This window comes from Capra hircus, chromosome 14, assembly GCF_001704415.2.
Source record: "Capra hircus breed San Clemente chromosome 14, ASM170441v1, whole genome shotgun sequence".
Lineage (NCBI taxonomy): Eukaryota > Metazoa > Chordata > Mammalia > Artiodactyla > Bovidae > Capra > Capra hircus.
In genome coordinates this window covers 8,664,440-8,686,112 of record NC_030821.1, presented here as the reverse complement: position 1 = coordinate 8,686,112, position 21,673 = coordinate 8,664,440, and the positions used below count along the sequence as shown (strand labels likewise).

The window sequence follows — 21,673 nt, the reverse complement described above, 5'->3', positions numbered from 1 at the left end:
TGAAATATCAACTTTAATCCAAATATGGTGGTTTGGTGGCAGTTTAGTCGCTAAGTTGTGTCTGACTCTTGATCATATGTTGTATACCACTTTACAGTATTCAGAGAAAATTTACATATATACTATGCCTTAATCATTACAAGTCCTTTGAGGAGTTACCAGTGACTTATAGGCAGTTACATAGAGAACAAAAGATCACATACTTGAAGTCAGACTTAATTCTAACCTTTACTCTGACTTCTTGAGCTACTCTTCGAGCCATGCTTTCTGTTGTGAAATGTGTTTGCCATTATCTACTGCATAGCTGTGATAAAATGTATAGCTTGCTCATTACTATTTCCTTCTCTCCATCCTCTGCATTTCAAGATAAGGACATTGAAACTCAGAGAATTTATTTTTCTTTTTAACCATTTTTTTATGTTGTACTTAGTAATTGCCAGGCACTGTTGTTCTAACATGTACACATTACTTAATATTCATATGAACCCTAATTCTCATATTAAGCTAAGGCAGTTGAGGCAGAGTGGTGAAATAACTAGCCTAGGAACATGCAGTTGGTAAATGGTAGAGCCATGAACTTACCTGAGGCTCTATTGTTGATCTGAGATCAGCAGAGAAATTCCTGGTTTCTCAGAGATCTCCTGGTTCTAATTGCAGAGCACCAGCCCTGGGACCTCCCGTGTGTCAGACTCTGGGCCACGTTCTCCACAGTTGAATCAGGCATCATCCTAGGGAGGTAACTGGAAAAAATACCCAAAGAATAATGTTTTGTGTGTGTGAGAGAATTGCATGATATTCAGATTTCAGCATCTGTAAATAATGTTATTGGAATACAGCCATGCTTATTCATGGATGTATAGTTTGTAGCTCTTTTTAAGCTAAAACATCAAGGTCGAGTAGTTGTGACAAAAACCCTATGGCCTGCAAAGCTGAAAATATTTCCTACCTTGGACTTTACAGAAGTTTGCATTAGAGCTGTAACAGTCACTGTAGTAAAATAACCACCAAGTCCAAGCCCCTGAAACTGTAACAAGAGGCCCATAAGCTCCCGTATGTATCTTTTTACCTTTGTATTTAACAAAAGCCTTCAAATATATATATATATAGATATATAAATATATATATCTATATATATATATATATAGAGAGAGAGAGAGAGGTATTGTGGGTAAAAGGGAAAAAAAAAAAAAGAAGAAATGAATAAATTTAAAAGTGGAAGGCCTGACCCATCAGCCTGACTCACTTCTCAGTAGAACTATTTTAAAGAACTTTATGTTATCAAACTGTTACTTACTTTGGCTATTTTTATTAGCCCCGAGTAGGTTAGAAGCAGCAACAGAGAGTGTTTTGCTTGTTTTGGGGGAAGGGCAGGTAGCTGTTAAACTGGTGTACTGACTAAAATAATGATGGCAAAATAAGATAAAAAACAAAGTTGAGGCAAATATAACTAAACTGTATTGTATTTTCCTAGAATTTGCCTTGAGTAATCAAGAAAAAGATAAATTGCTTCTAATAATTTAGTTCACAATTGAACTGAAATTTACTGCAGTTAAATAAAAATATTTTATTGGCTAGTGACTATGAGAACAGAAAAATGGTAAAGTCTTAGTCTCATGGACTGTTTGGGGACATTCAGTTCTGTCTCAGCTCCTGTGTGACTTTGGTGAAGTCATTTAATGATCTGGCCTCCAGTTGTCATTATTTGTAAAATTAAAGAGGTTAGACAGGGCCTCAGAGTTTACTCTTAAAAAGACAAATGTTCTGAGTAACTATTTAACATTACTTTGTATGTAACAGTTTGGTGATGGTGTGTTTTATAAAAATGTTTTTTCATCTTCTTAAATTCTTATTCTGTGTTATAGATAACTCATTCATATACCAAGTATGAGTCATAATACACACTGTGCCCGCTTAACTAATGATTAGTTCTTCTTGCTATTAAAGCATACCGATTCTTCTTACTATTAAAGTATCCTGATTCATTGCCGTTGGTACAGTTCAGATGGAATAGATGACAGAGACACAGCCTGTTTTGAAGGAGCTTGGAGTCATTAAGTCTGAAGGTTGAGATGTAATGACCAAGTTGAAAAATGCCTTGCCACCTCATCCATAGACCTCACAGAACCACGGAGAATGGCTGACTGTTACTTCCTTAAAACTGTGTTCTCTTTGTGCCTCTTCAGTCATCTCACCGGCTCCTGTGGTTTTCATGGTTATGTATGGGGTTAGAATTCACAAACCTGTATATCTAGCCTGTTGTATCATAGTAACAAATAGATTATGTCTTTTTACCCCTTCCTAGATTAAAATGTCTTTAGAGGCAGAGAGTCTTATTAAAACTTACTTTAAAAGTGTTTTTTCTGCCTATGAATAAGTATTCATTGTAAAAACTTTGAAAAGTATAGTAAGTATATGGAGGAAAACATTCAGCATTTTAGTGTTTATTTTCCTAGTCTTTTCACTTATTAGTGCATGTGTTTTCTTTGTATAACATTGTGAATGAATGTTGTAAATGATTTCTGAGACTTTGCTGACTGTAATGAACATTTTGGTCATTAAGTACAGGACAGAATGACTTTCATGACCACACAGTCATTTTGTACTTTGCATGTTGATGAATCTGAACCTCATTCTGATGGCAGTAGGAAAAACTATAAGCGGGATTGGATTTGCCATTTTTAAAAGATTTCTGCAAAATTTAACTTAGGTTGTGAGTGTTGGGTAGATCTAACGGATCAAGACCAGAGAGGAGGAGACTGAACAGGAACAGAAACAGGTGACGGGTAGATTTCTTACGGACGCAGAAGGTAGAATCTATAAGAAAGAGCAGATGATTGGTTGTGGCGGTGAGGGAAGAGTGCTGTCTGTCTAGTTAGGGCAACTGAGATTGGAAACATGAAAAGAAGTATTTTGAGGAGGGAAGAGAATGGTAGTGTTTTTCCTTAAAGCAGTTTTAAAAATTTCATGTTTCTGGAAGTGAAAGCTGGTTGCCATTTGTTAACTCTTTCTCCCTCCTTTCTGTTTCTGAACTACTGATAGTATTTTGAGTATATACATTATAAAATAGAATTTATCAGTAATAAGTAGATGCAAAGATCAAACTGCAGTCACTTTAACTTCTTTTGACCATTCCTTAAAATTATAATGGGGATTCATGATTTTTTCTGTGTAATACTAAATATATGTTTTAATTGAAATTTATACTAATATAACTTTGTCAATAGACAACATTGCTTTTACATAAACTAGGAAACACACCTCTACAGGAAGGTGTGATTTGCCAAAACTAATATCATTTCACAAAACAATGGATAAAATTTGAGGTCTTCCATACACAGATCACCTTTATATTCTTCATTCAATCTGTGTCAAGATATTCTGTGTAAAAATGATAAAGTTTTTTAGTTTGTTAAGCGCTGTAAAGCCATTGTGTAAACAGTTGTAAATGGAGAAGGTAGAGGAGCTATAGGCAGTGTTGCCGGAGGAGCTGTGCTTTGTACTGTGTCTGAGGTTCAGCGCGCATTCAAGTGACAGTCTGTACACAGAGTTCTCTTATTATCAGCTTCAAAAATGTGTGTTCAGTGAAGAATCAGTTCTTACTCTTTAAGATTGAGGCGGTTTTTTTTTTTTTCCCCTCTTTTTTCTTCCCTTCAGATGGGCACTTTGTTTTCAAGATCTATCTGGTATATGGTAATATTCTACAGTAACCCTTACCCACTGCGGCAAGTGAATTACATCTGCAAGTAAATCACAGTACTTCTGGGAATAAGAATGTGTGTACTTTCACGGTGCTTCTGGAGTTCTGAAAGCACTGGAGGGTGGCATTTACCCTCCCTGAAACCCACACTGAAGTATTTCTGATCATAGACGCTAACCAGCAGGGTGACACTGACATCCTAGATTGTGGTTTCTGAGTGTTTGGAGTAGGAAAACTGTCCTGAGACAAGTCCCCAGGGTATAATAGGCAGGCCTTCCCAGTAAGATTATTCTGGGTTCACATTTAATATCTTTTGGGAAAGTAGGATAAGGAGACACTTTTTTTTAAGTCAGTGGGTAGAACTTCCCTGCTGGACCAGTGGTTAAGAGTCTGCTGCCAGTGCAGGACACACAGGTTCGATCCTTGGTCCTGGAAGATCCCACGTGCTGTGGGGAGCTAAGCCCATGTGCCACCACTGCTGAGCCTGTGCTCAGAGCCTACGGGCAGCGGCTGCCGCAGCCCCCACACCCTAGAGCCCATGCTCCCCAACAAGAGACGCCCCCACCGCACAGCAAGGACCACCCCACTCACCACAGCTGGAGAGAGCCAGTGCCAACGACAGACAACAAACAAATGACTTTACAGAACGTCCACGGATAAAGGCTTTCTAGGGAAAGAAGGTTGGATGGATCTCTTTGTGAGATCAAGTGCTGTGTATTAACTATGTTTGTCCAAGATTGGATGCAGATTCTGAGTAGGATCTTGGCTTATAGGAAATGCCATATTAGGATAATTTAGAGTCTGTTTATCTTTAATACACTTAGTTGAAAAACTGTGTGTGCCTGTGTACATTATTATTTTGATATACTGGCTAAATTATTTGACATACTAGCAAAACAATTTTACTGTGCTTAGCTGAAATTAGTTTCTTTGCTTTATTTAGCCACGCAGCTTTTCAAAAGAGAACTATATGTAAATCATAACAATTCCTTTTTCTGTAGGGTGAGATTTGGTAATGAAAGGTTTGGTAAACTTTCATGTATGCTTTGGAAAAAGGTCTTGTTAAAAGAGTTAAGTGGCAGAGTTGTTTCAGATTTATGATATCTGTTCTTAAAATAGTCATTTAGATATTATTGCTGTCATCCATAAATGTCAAATATATATTCTCTTTAGGGAAACTTTAATTACATTTAAAGATTATGAACTGAAGCTTTGCATTCTGACATTTTAAATACTTACTTAGAAAATAACTTGCATAACACATAATATTACTATAACTGTAGTATAATTTTATGACAGTCATTTTTGTCATATTTACTTTATACATTTGACATGTTTAATTCTAAAGAAAGTTTTTCCATTACTGTTAAGTGCCCCAAACTGGTAGAGGAACCTTCGTAAAACTTAGCCCTGTTCATGTCATTCTTGGATGAGGTTCCTCAGAGCTTTTCTGCTGAGTACAAACTCATTCCCCTTTCACCCAGACCCCTCACAAGTGTCCTCTCAAACACTTGCCCTGTCTTTGTTTTGCAGGAGTGCCTTGCACTTTAAACACTCCAGACTGCACTGCTGACTTTACTGATAACCCTGCATTGCCCTCGCCCTGTGTACCACGTGGACCCCATTCATTCCCTTCCTGGAAGTCCTTCCCTTCTCCATCCCACCATCTTTCCCTGTGAAGCCCATGTTCAGCTTGTGGAGTTCATTTCAAATTCCTCTTATCCCACAGTGTTGCCCTTTGGCCCCCACTCCTACAGAGATTTTAGTCCCTGTTTACTCTTTAATACTTTCCATGTAGTTCTCAAGGCTCCCGTCTGCTTGTGTATACTTGTCAGTGTGCGAATTCTTCAAGGTAAAAGTTGAGTCATTATGTCTATCTCTGGCAGATACCTTCCAGACCATCTTGCAGTCACTGAGTCAGTATCGTTTAGCGGAATCGTAACAGCCAGTCACACTGCAGTATTCTTTCTAAATCAGCAGTGGTGCGTCTCCTAATCACCTATGAGTGATGAATGTAGCTTTACATAATTTTAGGTTAGACTGTAGTTGTAGAATAACCTATAACTCACTAAAACACCAGATTTTAATATTAATAAAAATAAAATTTAATAAAGTAGCCACTAGCTTTCTTATATAACAGCAATACCCAGATAAGGATATGGAAGTTATTCTCAAAATTAATGGCTGTAGTAACAACTACGGGCTTCTCAGTTGGTGCTAGTGGTAAAGAACCCACCTGCCAATGCAGGAGGCATAAGAGATGCTGGTTCGATCCCTGGGTCAGGAAGATCCCCTGGAGGAGGGCATGGCAACCCACTCCAGTGTTCTTTCTTGCCTGGAGAATCCCATGTTCAGAGGAGCCTGGCGGGCTGCCGTTCATAGGGTCGCAAAGAGTCAGACATGACTGAAGTGACTGAGTACACACACACAATATCTGTAACATAAAATGTTTAGAAATAAACTAATAAAAAATGCTTGATTATATAAATAAAACAACAAAATTTTAGTAATAAATATGGAAGATTTAAAGTAGTTATAAAAACATTTCTTGATAAAAATACTGAATATTCTGGAGGTTACATCTCTATCCAGATTAATTTATAATTTTATCTTAATCCTAGTATAATCTTTAGTAGTTTTTTGAATGACAGAGTGATCCTAAAAAGTAGTCACAAAAATGAATAGATAAGAATGGTTATGGAAGTTTTAAAAAGAAGAGTAAGAAAAGGAATTTGAAGGTTAGAAATTCCTTGTGAGATATTAAACTGATAGTCTACAATAATTTGGTTTCAACACAAGATTTAAGATATCAGTAGACATGTTGATATATGGCAGAACCATCACAATATTGTAATTATCCTCTAATTAAAAAAATATATATATATATAAAAGATTATCAGTGGACAGTATTAGAACCCCAAATAGGCTCCTTTATATACAGTAACTTCATTTATAATAAACATCACAAGTTGCTAAAGAAGTTACTGATTATTCAATAAATGATACTAGGAAAATTGGCTACTGGGGAACGGGAAGAGTAAGGATATATCATCAACCTTTAATTCTAATAAATTGCAGAAGGAATTGGTAAATATTAAAGAGGAAAATATATTGAGAAAAGAAATATAGGGAGAAATTTAATAATGAGATCTGAAAAGACTTTCTGAAGCTAAAAGCAATGGAAGATCAGAGGAAACAATTAATAATATTTAGTTATATATAAATTTAGAAACATTTGTATGTCTAAACAAAAAATAAGAGACAGTTCAGAGGGAAATATCTGCTACATATTATGGACAAAAGTTGGTGACAATAGTGGTAAAGAACCTGCCTGCCCATGCAGGAGACATAAGAGATGCGGGTTTGATCTGTGGGTCAGGGAGATCCCCTGGAGAAAAAAATGGCAGCCCACTCCAGTGTTCTTACCTGCAGAATCCTGTGGACAGAGGGGCCTGGCAGGTTGTGGTCCATAGGGTTGCAAAGAGTCTAACACGACAGAAGCGACTTAGCACAAAGCATGGACAAAGGTTGCCCTTACTATACAAAGAATAAATGTCATGAATAAATAAGAAAACACTTTAACATTTCAATAAAAATGAATAAATGTGAACAAATAAAGCCATGAAAGAAATGTAAATAGAAAAGTGTATATTTAAAACTAATGTAAATTAAAATTACAGTAAGTAAGTGTTAGTCGCTCAGTCGCGCCCAACTTTGTGACCCCGTGGACTGCAGCCCACCAGGCTCCTCTGTCCATGAGATTTTCCAGGCAAGAATACTGGGGTGGGTTGCCATTTCCTTCTCCAGGGGATCTTCCCAACTCAGGGATCAAACCCGGGTCCCCTGCACTGCAGGCAGATACTTTACCGACTGAGCTACAAGGAAAGCCAGATTAAACAATAATTGAAACCATTTTTACCCCTCTCAAACTGAATGCATGTGTGTGTGCTCAGCCATGTCTGACTCTTCGCAACCCCATGGAACTAAGGAGGATTGAAATTTAAAACTTAAAATTGGCAAGAGTATGATGAAACGGTCACACATACATTACTCACTGATAAGAATGTAAATCAGTGTGAACTTTTGGGGAAAGCAGTTTTTAGTGTTTGATCTAGTTATTCCGTTCCTAGTGATCTATCCTAAAATACGGAGTTGCATATTTTATTATTTCTTGCTGTGTAACAGATGACTCCAAAATTGAATAGCTTAATAAACATTTTTATCTCACAGCTTCTGTCAGTCGACAATTCCTGTACAGAATAGCTGTGCTGTGCTTAGTCGCTCAGTCATGTCCAGCTCTTTGCAACCCCATGGGCTATAGCCCACCAGGCTCCTCTGTCCAGGCAGGAATACTATAGTGGGTTGCCATGCCTCCTCCAGAAGATCTTCCCAACCCAGGGATTGAACCCAGGTCTCCCACATTGCAGTCAGATTCTTTACCAGCTGAGCCACAAGGGAAGCCCAGGAGTACTGGAGTGGGTAGCCTATCCGTTGTCTAGGGGATCTTCCCAATCCAGGAATCGAACTTGGATCTCCTGCATTGCAGGTAGATTCTTTACTAACTGAGCTACCAGGGAAGCCCACAGAATAGGTAGGTGCCTCTAATTCAGGTTGTCTCATAGTACTCAAGATGCTGACCAGAGCTGCAGCCACCTTATGACGCAACTGAGGAAGACTCTGCTTCCAGGCGCTATCAGGTGGCCGTTGGCAGCTCTTAGGTATTTACTAGCTTTTGGCTGAAGACATCAACTCCTTGCTATAGCAGGGACCTCTCTGTAGAGCTGCTTACAGCATGGTAACTTACCTTCCTGAGGGAGAGATGGAAGTCTTGTTATTTTTGTAACCTAATCTTGGAACTAACATCTCATCACTTATGCGATTGTCTATTTGCCAGAAGAAAGTGCTAGGTCTAACCCACACTCTTTGGGAAAGGATCACACAAGGGCATGAATACCATGAGATAGATTTACTGGAAATAGTTTACTGACTCCCATACAGGTTATACACAAAGGTTTTCATACAGGTTTTAAAAACTTCATAATAGCCAAAAAATACGTAGTCACATGTACACAAAGAAACAATTAAGGAAGCAGTTTAAATGTTCCACAGCAAAAGAATGGTTAAATTGTGCTATGTAGTATAAATGTATAATAATAATTTGTACCTTTTTGAGTGCTGATCATGTGTTAGGCATTTGTTAAGATATTTACACATATATCTGTAAAATATTTCAGGTAAGGTAGTGGTTATTATCCTCATTTTACAGATGAAAAATCTGATATTCGAAGACTTTGTACTTAAATGTCATTTTAGAGTTAGAGTTACCTGGCTTCAAAACCCAGTGACCACATTGCTATTTAGGTATGCTTATGAAGAATAATTAGAGGCTTCCCTGGTAACTCAGCTCGTAAAGAATCTGCCTGCAGTACAGGAGACCCCGGTTTGATTCCTGTGTCAGTAACATCCCCTGGAGAAGGGTTAGGGTACCCACTTCAGTGTTCTTGGGCTTCCCTGGTGGCTCAGATGGTAAAGAATCTACCTGCAACATGGGAGACCTGGGTTCGATCCCTGGGTTGGGGAGATCCCCTGGAGGAGGGCATGGCAATCCACTCCAGTATTCTGGCCTGGAGAAATCCTCGTGGACAGAGGAGCCTGGCTGGCTACAGTCCATGGGGTCTCAAAGAGTCTGAAACGACTGAGCGACTAAGCACAAAACCAAGCCTGAAGAATATTTAATGACATGAGGAAGACTTTAAAAACTGTTTTTACAAAGTGATGTGTATGTCTGCACCTTTTATTTATGTGTAAGAAAAAAAACAATAGTCACAAATGCCAGCTTTCAATGACAGAGCAATAGAATGTTAAAATTTTCCTTTAAACTTTTATTTCATTGTAGATCTTTTACATTCTGTATATATTCCATGTATAATCATGTTTAAAAATCAGAATGTTTTGAAAAGTAGTTCAGCTCTCTCTACTTCCAAGGGAAAACTGCTAGCAAGACTTGCATATGCAGTTTTATGTGACACTGAAGTTTTACTTGGTAATGAATCATCCTGTTTAATACTCCTAGATCACTGACCTCTCCTTACCCAACTATCTGGTGGCGTCTTCAGCTGGCCTGCTTCCTACCCAGCTCCTGAATTCTTACCTGGGCACCACCCTGAGGACCATGGAGGATGTCATTGCAGAGCAGAGCGCTAGTGGATATTTTGTTTTTTGTTTACAGGTAAGTTTAAGGCCAAGGCTTGCCTTTTTTTGTTGTTTCTTGATTTAAATCTAAGAAATTTCACTGAAAATAATTTGATTTTTTTTCCTTTTCACATCTTTTCTTATTCTTTCAATACTATTTCATATTTTGACATTTACATTTTTAATCTTGTGAATATGTGGAAATACATAGAACTGAATTGACACTTAGTGAAAATTTTCTAAGCACAAAAAAGCGAATGACAGAAATAGGGTTCTTTTTGCAGTGATTATTTTTAAAATCATGACTTAAGTCAAATATTCTGAATTTATATGAACTATTGTTAATACTGTGTTTCTAAAGGTAATTTTAATGAGATTTGATGAAGTTGGGTTTTTAATCTTAGTTACTTTATATCTTTAAATTTTGAAGATACTGAACTTTTCTAATGATATTTTTTAGAGTAATATACTGGCAATGTAAATTTCTTTCTAGTACAATTTGATGTGAACAAATTTTTTTAGAAACTATTGCTTTATATAAAGTATAAAAGTATTATTCTATTGCAAGTTCAAATAATATTAGATATAATAGATTAGTATTACTATGCAAATTATAATATAGTTTGAGGTACATATAATTTCATATAAGAGATTGATAACAGGAAAATCTTGCTAGGTAGGCAGATTTATTCAGTGCCTTAAATTACATGCTAGAAGAGTTAAAACTTCATTTGCTTGTAACACATTTCATTCCTAGGATTTACCAAAATATAAAATTATTATTTTTGATAGTTTAGTAAGATGATGATGATAGCTAATATTTATTGAATGCTTTATATGCCACATATTTAAGCTCATTTAATGCCTACCAAAACCTTAGTAGGTATAAACTTTTATTATCTATTATCACGAGCCAATTGTGTATTCAGTAATGTTACATCAGTAGCTTGAAATTGGTCATGACAATGGAAATTGGCAAGTGTTCTAAATCAAGCCTGCCATCTCTGATCCCTAAGATCAGAGGTGTTTGTTTACTAGAACACCATTAGATAGTAATTTGTGCAAGGGGTAGAATCAGGATTTGAACAAAGGCAGTTGGTTCCAGGGACCATGCTCATAAGTCTACTGAGCAGATATTACCAGTTAGATAGCTGACTTAGTGATCTCCTGAACTGTAAGTTTTAATTTATACTGTTTTTGAATATATGGTATCATGTTGCAAATTTACTCTTAATGCTATTATTCTCAAGTTTTTGAGGCACTATATTGTTTCAAAAATACTATGACAGAGTTAATTTTCTTTGTGCTTACGCAGTACAAATTTGGTAAACAAAATGAGCCCAGGAATATTTACCTTAAACTATAAATAAGCTTGTCAGAGAAGACTTGCTTTAACATAAATTTTGTAATATTTATGATATTCAGGAAAATCAATTTTTATTTTCCTTTACTGTTTTTTTCTTCACAGCTATATTTTCTAAAAGATAACCTGCTCTAGGTTTAGAGTTTTTGTTATAGTCGGTTTGTTTTTATTAATGTAACATGCTAATCACATATTAAACTTTCTATGTATTATGTCAGTCAGTCAGTCAGTTCATTTGCTCAGTCATGTCTGACTCTTCTGCTACCCCATGGACTGCAGCACACCAGGTCTCCCTGTCCATCGCCGACTCCCAGAGCTTGCTCAAACTCATATCCATCGAGTCGGTGATGCCATCCAACCATCTCATTCTCTATCGTCTCCTTCTCCTCCTGCCTTCAATCTTTCCCAGCATCAGGGTCTTTTCCAGTGAGTCAGTTCTTTGATTCAGGTGGCCCAAGTACTGGAGTTTCAGCTTCAGCAGCAGTCCTTCCAATGAATATTCAGAACTAATTTCCTTTAGGATTGACTGATTGGATCTCCTTGCAGTCCAAGGGACTCTGAAGAATCTTCTCCAACACCATGGTTCAAAAGCATCAATTCTTTGGCGCTCACATCCATACATGACTACTGAAAAAACTGTAACTTTGACTAGATGGACATTTGTCAGCAAAGTAATGTCTCTGCTTTTTAATATGCTATCTAGGTTGGTCAGAACTTTTCTTCCAAGGAGCAAGAATCATTTAATTTCATGGCTACCGTCACCATCTGCAATGCTTTTGGAGCCCCACAAAATAAAGTCTGCCACTGTTTCCACTGTTTCCCCATCTATTTGCCATAAAGTGATGGGACCGGATGCTATGATCTTAGTTTTTTGAATGTTGAGTTTTAAGCCAAACTTTTCACTCTCCTCTTTCTCTTTCATCAAGAGGCTCTTTACTTCTTCACTTTCTGCCATAAGGGTGGTGTCATCTGCATAACTGAGATTATTAATGTTTCTCTTGGCAATCTTGATTCTAGCTTGTGGTTCATCCAGCCCAGCATTTCACATGATGTACTCTGCATGTAAGTTAAATAAGCAGGGTGACAATATACAGCCTTGATGTATTCCTTTCCCAATTTGGAACCAGTCCATTGTTCCATGTCCAGTTCTAACTGTTGTTTCTTGACCTGCATAGAGATTTCTCAGGAGGCAGGTAAAGTGGTCCGATATTCCTATCTCTTAAAGAATTTCTCACGGTTTATTGTGATCTACACAGTGAAAGACTTTGGTGTAATCAATAAAGCAGAAGTAGATGTTTTTCTGGAATTCTCTTGCTTTTTTGATGATCCAGCAGATGTTGGCAATTTGATCTCTGGTTCCTCTGCTTGAACATCTTAAAGTTCACATCTCATGTACTGTTGAAGCCTTGCCTGGAGAATTTTGAGCATTACTTTGCTAGCATGTGAGGTGAGTGCAGTTGTGCAGTAGTTTGAACATTCTTTGACATTGCCCTTCTTTGGGATTGGAATGAAAACTGACTTTTCCAGTCCTGTGGCCACTGCTAAGTTTTCCAGGTTTGTTGGCACATTGAGTGCAGCACTTTCACAGCATCATCTTTTAGGATTTGAAATAGCTCAACTGGAATTCCATCACCTCCACTAGCTTTGTTCCTAGTGATGCATCCTAAGGCCCACTTGACTTCACATTCTAGGATGTCTGGCTCTAGTGAGTGATCACACCATTGTGGTTATCTGGGTCCTGAAGGTCTTTTTTGTACAGTTCTGTGTTTTCTTGCAACTTCTTAATATCTTGTGCTTCTGTTAGGTCCATACCATTTCTGTCCTTTATTGTGCCCATCTTGGCATGAAATGTTCCCTTGATATCTCTGATTTTCTTGAAGAGATTTCTAATCTTTCCCATTCTGTTGTTTTCTTCTATTTCCTTGCACTGATTACTGAGGAAGGCTTTCTTATCTCTCCTTGCTATTCTTTGGAACTCTTCATTCAAATGCGTATATCTTTCCTTTCTCCTTTGCATTTAGTTTCTGTTCTTTTCTCAACTATAAGGCCTCCTCAGACAGCCATTTTGCATTTTTGCATTTCTTTTTCATGAGGATGGTCTTGATCACTACGTTCTGTACAGTGTCACAAACCTCCATCCATAGTTCTTCAGGCACTGTATTTATCAGATCTAATTCCTTGAATCTGTTTGTCACTTCCACTGTGTAATTGTAAGCGATTTGATTTAGGCCATACATGAATGGTCTAGTGGTTTTCCCTAGTTTCTTCAACTGGGAGCTGACTATGGCTCAGATCATGAATTCCTTATTGCCAAGTGTTATGTAGTATCTATGTTAATAATTTATGTTTATAATCATCCCAAGGTACTCTAAGATTCTGATGTATGCTACATTCTCAGATATTTTTTTTTAGTATATTTAAGTAATTTTATGTTTTTCTAGTTTCCTGAAAACAGTTTAAAACATTTTTTATGACATTGCAATTAGAATTCCTCATATTAGTAGCTTTCAGAAGATTTTCACTATTTGATACTTTATATTTCTATGCATCTTAGTAGATTACTCATATAATCAGTAAAATTATAATAGAACAAAATAGTTGATGCATTTGTCAGTGGTACTTCTTAAAATATAGGATCTTCTTTTATCTAAGGGATTTCTTACCCTTTAGCTTGAGTTGGCAAGCTTAAGCTTAGGATACAAAACAAAAGGGAAAAAAATAAATGTTTCTTAGCCCAGACATTTACAAAAAGCAACCAACACAAAGAAAATGTGGTGGCATATTTATGTCTTGATTTGATACATTGATGTTATTTATAGTTTAATTTATTTCAGAGAGTATTAAATTTAGCTTAAAGAAGAGCCCTACTGTATAGGAACTTTGAACAAGGAGCTCTGCTCAAGATTTTGTGGCAGCCTGGATCAGAGGGGAGTTTGGGGGAGAATGGATACATGGATATTTATGGCAGAGTCCCTTTGCTGTCCTGAAACTACCACAACATTGTCAATCAGCCATACTTCAATATAAAATAAAAAGTTTAAAAGAAAATGGAGAGGAGACAGATGTCATCGTGAAGGGAAACTTAGCATGGCGGGGCGGGGATGAAGCACATGTTAAGGTTGAAAGAGTAAAGTATCATGTTGTTCTTGTTGTTCAGTAGCTAAGTCATGTCCAGCTCTTTGCGACCCCATGGACTGCAGCGTGCCAGAGTCTTGTCTCATTTCTGGATTTTCTGTCTTGTTCCACTGATCTATATTTCTAGTTTTGCGCCAGTACCATACTGTTTTGATGATTGTAGCTTTGTAATATAGTCTGTAGTCAGGGAGCTTGATTCCTCTAGCTCTTTTTCTTTCTTAAGATTGCTTTGACTATTTGGGGTCAAACTTCTTTTCCAATTTGGATTCCCTTTACTTCTTTTTCCTCTTTGATTGCTGTGGGTTAGACTTCCAAAACTGTGTTGAATGAGTGTGGCAGTAGTGGACATCCTCCTGTTGTTCCTGATCTGGAGGGAATGCTCTCAGCTTTCCACCATTGAATATGATGCTAGCTATCAGTTTCTCATATATGACCTTTATTATATTGAGGTATGTACCCTCTGTGCCCACTTTCTGGAGATTTTTTACATAAATGAGTGCTGAATTTTGTCGAAAGCTTTTTCTGCATCTATTGAGATGATCATATGTTTTTCACTTTTCAGTTTGTTGATATGGTGAATCACATTGATTGATTTGCAGATGTTGAAAAATCCTTGCATCCCTGGGATGAATCCCATTTGATCATGTATTTTAATGTATTGTTTAATATGGATTGCTGTTATCTTGTTGAGGATTTTTGCATCTATATTCAGCAGTGATATAAGCTTGTAAATTTCTTTTTTTGAAGGTATCTTTGTCTGCTTTTGGTATCAGGGTGATGGTGGCCTCACAAAATGAGTTTGGAAGTTTTCCTTTCTCTGCAGTTTTTTGGAACAGTTTCAGAAGGGTAGGTGTCAACTCTTCTCTAAATGTTTGGTAAAATTCGCCTATGAAGCTGTCAGGTCCTGGACTTTTGTGTTTTTTTGGGAGGTTTTTAATTACAGTTTCAATTTTAGCGCTTGTGAGTAGACTGTTCATATTTTCTGTTTCTCCCAGGTTCAGTCTAGGGAGATTGTGCCTTTCTGAGAATTTGTCTGTTTCTTCCAGATTGTCCAATTTATTGGCCCATAGTAGTTTCTTGTGACACTTGCTTTTCTATGGAATCAGTTGTAACTTCTTCTTTTTCATTTCTTATTGATTTGAGTCCACTCTCTTATTTTTTGTGATGAATCTGACTAAAAATTTATCAAATGTTTATTTTTTCAAAGAACCAGCTTTTAGTTTCATTGATCTTTGCAGTTTTCTTTTTCTCTATTTCATTTATTTCTGTTCTAATCTTTATGATTTTTTTACTTCTAGTAACTTTAGATTTTGCTTGTTCTTTTCTCTGATTGTTTTAGGTGTAATGTTACATTGTTTACTTGAGGTTTTCCTTGTTTCTTGAGGTAAGATTGTATTGCTATAAACTTCTCTCTTAGAATGGCTTTTGCTGCTTCCCATAAGTATTGAAATGTTGTGCTTTTGTTTTCATTTGTCTCTAAGTATTTTTATTTCCACTTTGATTTCTTTAGTGATCCTTTGGTTGTTTTGTAGCAGATTGTTTAGCTGCCATGTGTTTTGTTTTTTAGATTTTTTTTATATAGTTTATTTCTAGTCTCAGCATTTTGATCAGACAAGATGCTTCATTTTGATTTTCTTAAATTTACTAACGCTTGCCCTGTGGCCCAGCTTGTGATCAGTCCTGGAGAATATGACTGTGCACTTGAGAAAAATGTGTAGTCTGCTGCTTTGGGATGGAATGCTCTATAAAGATCAAAAAAGCCCAGCTCAGCTGAAGTGTCATTTAAGCCCTTTGATTCCTTGTTAGTTTTCTGTCCAGATGATCAGTCCATTAATGAAAGTGGGTTATTAAAGTCCTGCGCTATGATTGTGTTACTGTTAGTGTCTCCACTTATGGTTGTTAATATTTGCCTTACATATTGAGGTGATCCTACGTTGGGTACATATATAGGTATTTATAAGTGTTAAATCCTCTTGGATTGAATATTTATAATTGTTAAATCCTCTTGGATTGAACCTTTGATCATTATGTAATGTCCTTTGTCTCTTATAACCATCTTTTTTATAAAGTCTGTTTTGTCTGATATGAGTATTGCTACACCAGCTTTCTTATGATTTCCATTCAGTTCAGTCAGTTCAGTTCAGTTCAGTCGCTCAGTCGTGTCCGACTCTTTGTGACCCCATGAATCGCAGCATGCCAGGCCTCCCTGTCCATCACCATCTCCTGGAGTTCACTCAGACTCACGTCCAGATTTCCATTAGTGTGGAATACTTTCTTCTCATCTCCTTACTTCCAGTCTGTAAGCATTCCTAGATCTGAGGTGGGTCTCTTGTAGACAGCTGTATATATTGGGTCTTGTTTTTTCATCTACCCAGCAGTCTATGTCTTTTGGTTGGTGCATTTAGTCTATTTACATTAAGGTAATTATTGATATGTGTGACCCTATTACCGTTTTCTTAATTGATTTTGGGTTTATTTTTTGTAAGTCTTTTCATTCTCTTGTGTTTCCTGACTAAAGAAGTTCTTTAGCATTTGTTGTAAAGCTGGTTTAGTGTTGCTGAATTCTCTTAACGTTCGTCTGTAAAGCTTTTGATTTCTGTATTAAATCTGGATGAGAGTCTTTCTGGGTAGAATATTCTGGGTTGTAGGTTCTTCCCTTTCATCACTTTGAATATATTGTATCATTCCCTTCTGGCTTGTAGAATTTCTTTTGAGAAATCAACTGATAACCTTACAGGAGTTCCCTTCTGTATTATTTATTATTTTTCCCTTATAGCTTTTAATATTTTATCTTTATCTTTAATCTTTGTTTACTATGTGTCTTTGTGTGTTCCTCCTTGGCTTTATCCTGCCTGGGACTCTCTGTGCTTCCTGGATTTTGTTGACTATTTCCTTTCCCATGTTAGGGAAGTTTTCCACTGTTATCTCTTCAGATATTTTCTCTGGTCCTTTATCTTTCTCTTCTTGTGGAACACCTATAATGTGAATGTTGGTATGTTTAATGCTGTCCCAGAGGTCTCTTAGGCTAGCCTGTCACCATTTTTTTTTTTCTATATTCTTTTTTGCAGCAAGATTTCCACCATTCTATCCTCAACATCACTTATCTGTTCTGCGTCAGTTATTCTGCTATTGAATCCTTCTAGTGTATTATTCATCTCTGTGTTTGTTCTTGAGTTCTTCTAGGTCTTTGGTAAACATTTCTTGCATTTTCTCTATTCTTTTCCAAGATCCTGGATCATCCTCATTATCACTATCCTGAATTCTTTTTCTGTAAGGTTGCCTATCTCCACTTCATTCAGCTATTTTCTGGGAATTTATCTTGTTCCTTCATCTGGGATCTAATCCTAATTCTTTTCATTTTTATTAGCTTTCTATGATTGTGTTTCTCATTCTGTACCTGCAGGACTGTAATTCTTGCTTCCTCAGTCTGCCCTTTGGTGGATGAGGCTAAGAGGATTCTGCAAACTTCTGATGGGAGGGACTGGCTGTAGAAATATCTGGGACTTGCTCTGGTGGGCAGAGCCTGCTCAGTAAACCTTTAATACAGTTGTCTGCTCGTGGGTGAGGCTGTACTCCCTCCCTGTTAGTTGTTTGGCCCAAGGTGACCCAGCCCTGGAGTCTGCAGGGTCTGTGGTAGGGCTGATGGTGACTTCCAAGAGGACTTAGACTACCAAGGAGCACCTCTGATGTCTGCCACCGCCAGTGCCCTCGTCCCCGCAGTGAGCCCCTGCCAACCCACACCTCAGGGGACCCTCAGATACTCCCGGGGAGGTCTGGCTCAATGTCTTGTGGGGTCACTGCTCCTTTGTCCTCGGTCCTGGTGAACACAGGTTTTGTTTGTGCCCTCCAAGAGCCGAGTCTCTGTTTCCCCAGTCCTGTGGAAGTCCTGCAGTCAGATCCCTCAGGCCTTCAATGTCAGATTCCCTGGGATCTCCTAGTCCATTTCCTAGATCCCCAGGCTGGGAATCCTGATCTGGGCCTAGAACTTTCACGGCTGTGTGGGAACTTCTTTGGTATTATTGTTCTCCAGTTTGAGGGTCATCTGCCTGGTGGTTGTGGGAGTTTGATTTTATTGTGATTGTGCCCCTCCTGTCATCTCATTACAGCTTCTCTGTTGGACATGGAGTACCTTTCTTTGGGGGATTCCAGCATCCTTTTGTCAATGATTGTTCAAAACATAGTTGTGATTTTTTATCCTCACCCAGGAGATCTCACTGTTGCTTCTTGACCCGCATGCAGGTTTCACAGGAGATGAGTAAGGTAGTCTGGTACTCCCATCTCTTTAAGAATTTTCCATGGTTTGTTCTGAGCCACACAATCAAAGGCTTTAGCATAGTCAGTGAAGCAAAAATAAACCTATCTCTGGAGCTCCTCCCTTGCTTTCTCCATTATTCAAATGCATGTTGGCAATTTGATCTCTGGTTCCTCTGCCTCTTCAAAACCCAGCTTATACATCTGGAATTTTTCAGTTCATGTACTGCTTTAGCCTAAGGTGAAGGATTTTCAGCATAACCTTGCTGTCCTGTGACATAAACACAATTGTACAGTAGTTAGAACACTTTCTGGCATTGCCCTTCCTCGGGATTGGAATGAAAACCGACCTTTTCCAGTCCTGAGAGTAGCCACTGCTGAGTTTTCAAAATATGCTGACATATTGAGTGCAACACTTGAACAGAACTCAGTCTAAAACCTTTCAGGATTTTAAATCACTCAGCTAGAATTCCGTCACCTCCAGTAGATTGTTCATAGTGGCGCTTCCTAAGGCTTAGTGAAAGTCTCTCAGTCGTGTCCGACTCTTGGCAACCCCACAGACTGTACAGTCCATGGGATTCTCCAGGCCAGATTACTGGAGTGGGTAGCCTTTTCCTTCTCCAGGGGATCTTCCCGACTCAGGAATCGAACCGGTATTTCCTGCATTGCAGGCAGATTCTTTACCAACTGAGCTATCAGGGAAGTCCCTCCTAAGGCTTACTTGACTTCATATTCCAGGATGTCTGGCTCTAGGTAAGTGATCACACCATCATGGTTATCCAAGTCATTAAGACCTTTTTTGTCTAATTCTGTGTATTCTTGCCACCTCTTCTTAATTTCTTCTGCTTTTGTTAGGCCCTTTCCATTTCTGTCCTTTATTGTGTCCATCTTTGCATGAAATGTTCCCTGGATATCTCCAGTTTTCTTGAAGAGATCTCTAGTCTTCCTGATGCTATTATTTTCCTCTGTTTCTTTGCACTCTTCATTTAAGGGGGTCTTATCTCTCCCTGCTGGCTTCCCTGGTAGCTCAGAGGGTAGAATGTCTGCCTGCAAGGTGGGAGACTTGGGTTTGATCCCTGGGTTGGGAAGATCCCCTGGAGAAGGAAATGGCACCCCACTCCAGTACTCTCGCCTGGAGAATCCAATGGACAGAGGAACCTGGTGCATGGGATTGACAAAGAATCAGACACGACTGAGCGATTTCACTCTCTCTCCCTGCTATTATCTGGAACTCTGCATTCAGATGGATATATCTTTCCCTTTCTCCTTTTGCTTTTGCTTTTCTTCTTTCCTCAGCAATTTGTAAAGCCTCCCCATACAACCACTTTGCCTTCTTGTATTTCTTTTTCTTTGGGATGGTTTTGGATACTGCCTCCTATACAGTGTCACCAACCTCTGTCCATAGTTCTTCAAGCACTCTGTCTGCCAGATCTGATGCCTTGAATCTACTCACTACCGCTACTATATAATCATGAGGGATTTGATTTAGGTTATACTTGAATGGCCTAGTGGTTTTCTCTACTTTTCAATTCAGCCCTGAGTTTTGCAATAAGGAACTCATGATCTGAGCCACAGTGAGCTCCAGGTCCTGTTTTTGCTGACTGTATAGAGCTTCTGCATCTTTGGGTACAAAAAATATATTTAGCCTGATTCTGGTATTGACTGTCTCATGATGTCCAAATGTAGAATTGTCTCTCGGGTTGTGGAAAGTGTGTGTGCTGTGACCAGAGAGTTCTCTTCACAAAACTCTGTTCACCTTCGTCCTATTTCATTTTGTACTCCAAGGCCAACCTTGCCTGTTTCTCCAAATATGTCTTGACTTCCTGCTTTTGCATTCTAATCCGTTGTGATGAAAAGGACATCTTTTTTAGTGTTAATTCTAGAAGGTATTGTAGGTGTTCATAGAACTGGTCAACTTCAGCTTCTTCAGCCTCAGTGATTGGGGCATAGACTTTGATTGCTGTGGTGTTGAATGGTTTGCCTTGGAAACAAACCAAGATCATTCTGTTGTTTTTGAAACTGCACCACAGTACTGCATTTTGGACTATTTTGTTGACTATGAGGGCTACTTCATGTCTTCAGGGGATTCTTGCCCACAGTAGTAGCTCTAATGGTCACCTGAATTAAATTTGCCCATCCCCCTCCATTTTAGTCACTGATTCCGACGCTGTAATGTTCACTCTTGCCATCTCCTACTTGACCATGTCCGATTTACCTTGATTCGTTGACCTAATGGGCTTCCCTGGTGGCTCAGATGGTAAAAAAAAAAAACTGCCTGCAGTGCATGCAACCCAGGCTTAATCCTTGGGTGAAGTAGGTCCCCTGGAGAAGGGAATGGCTGCCCACTCCAGGATTCTTGCCTGAAAACTTCCATGCACAGAGGAGCTTGATGGGCTACAGTTCATAGGGTCAAAAAACCTTCAAAGTTCCTGTGCAATATTCTTTATTGTGTTGGACTTTACTTTCACCACCAGACACATCCACAGCTAAGCACCGTTTCTGCTTTGGCCAGCCTCTTAAGTCTTTCTGGAGCTATTTCATTGCCCTTTACTCTTCCCCAGAAGCATACTGGACACCTTCAAACCCGGGGAGCTCATCTTTCATTTCATATCTTTTTGTCTTTTCATACTGTTTATGGGGTTCTCCTGGCAAGAATACTGGAGTGGTTTGCTATTTCCTGCTCCAGTGGACCATCAGGTAGTACTCTTCACTGTCATCCGTCATCTTGAGAGGCCCTGCATGGCATGGCTCATAGCTTTATTGAGTTACACAAGCCCCTTTGCCATGACAGAGCTATGATCCATGAAGAAGTTAGTATCATAAGGTTCCTTATACTTGGTAGAAGTAAGCCACAAATTTGCCTCCCAATATAGCCACCTAAGCCACCCAGAGAGAATCCAGAATGTCCATAACATTAGAGCAGTACCACATAGATATTCAGAGGAAGGCACAACTCTTCATTGTACTGAAATCCAACATAGATTCCATGGTTTGTCAACTTAGTCTTTTCGTTATATTTTTGTATGTATTCATCA

General features: G+C 38.4%; 1 protein-coding gene across 1 annotated transcript in view; it reads left to right on the top strand.

Annotated features, from left to right (window-relative positions):
- TMEM64 (transmembrane protein 64) overlaps positions 1-21,673 on the top strand; it is a 36,400-nt gene that overhangs the window by 6,996 nt on the left and 7,731 nt on the right. Inside the window, exon 2 of the mRNA XM_013969329.2 lies at positions 9,771-9,926. Coding sequence (XP_013824783.2) covers positions 9,771-9,926 — 156 coding nt within the window. The remainder of the gene's footprint in view (positions 1-9,770; positions 9,927-21,673) is intronic.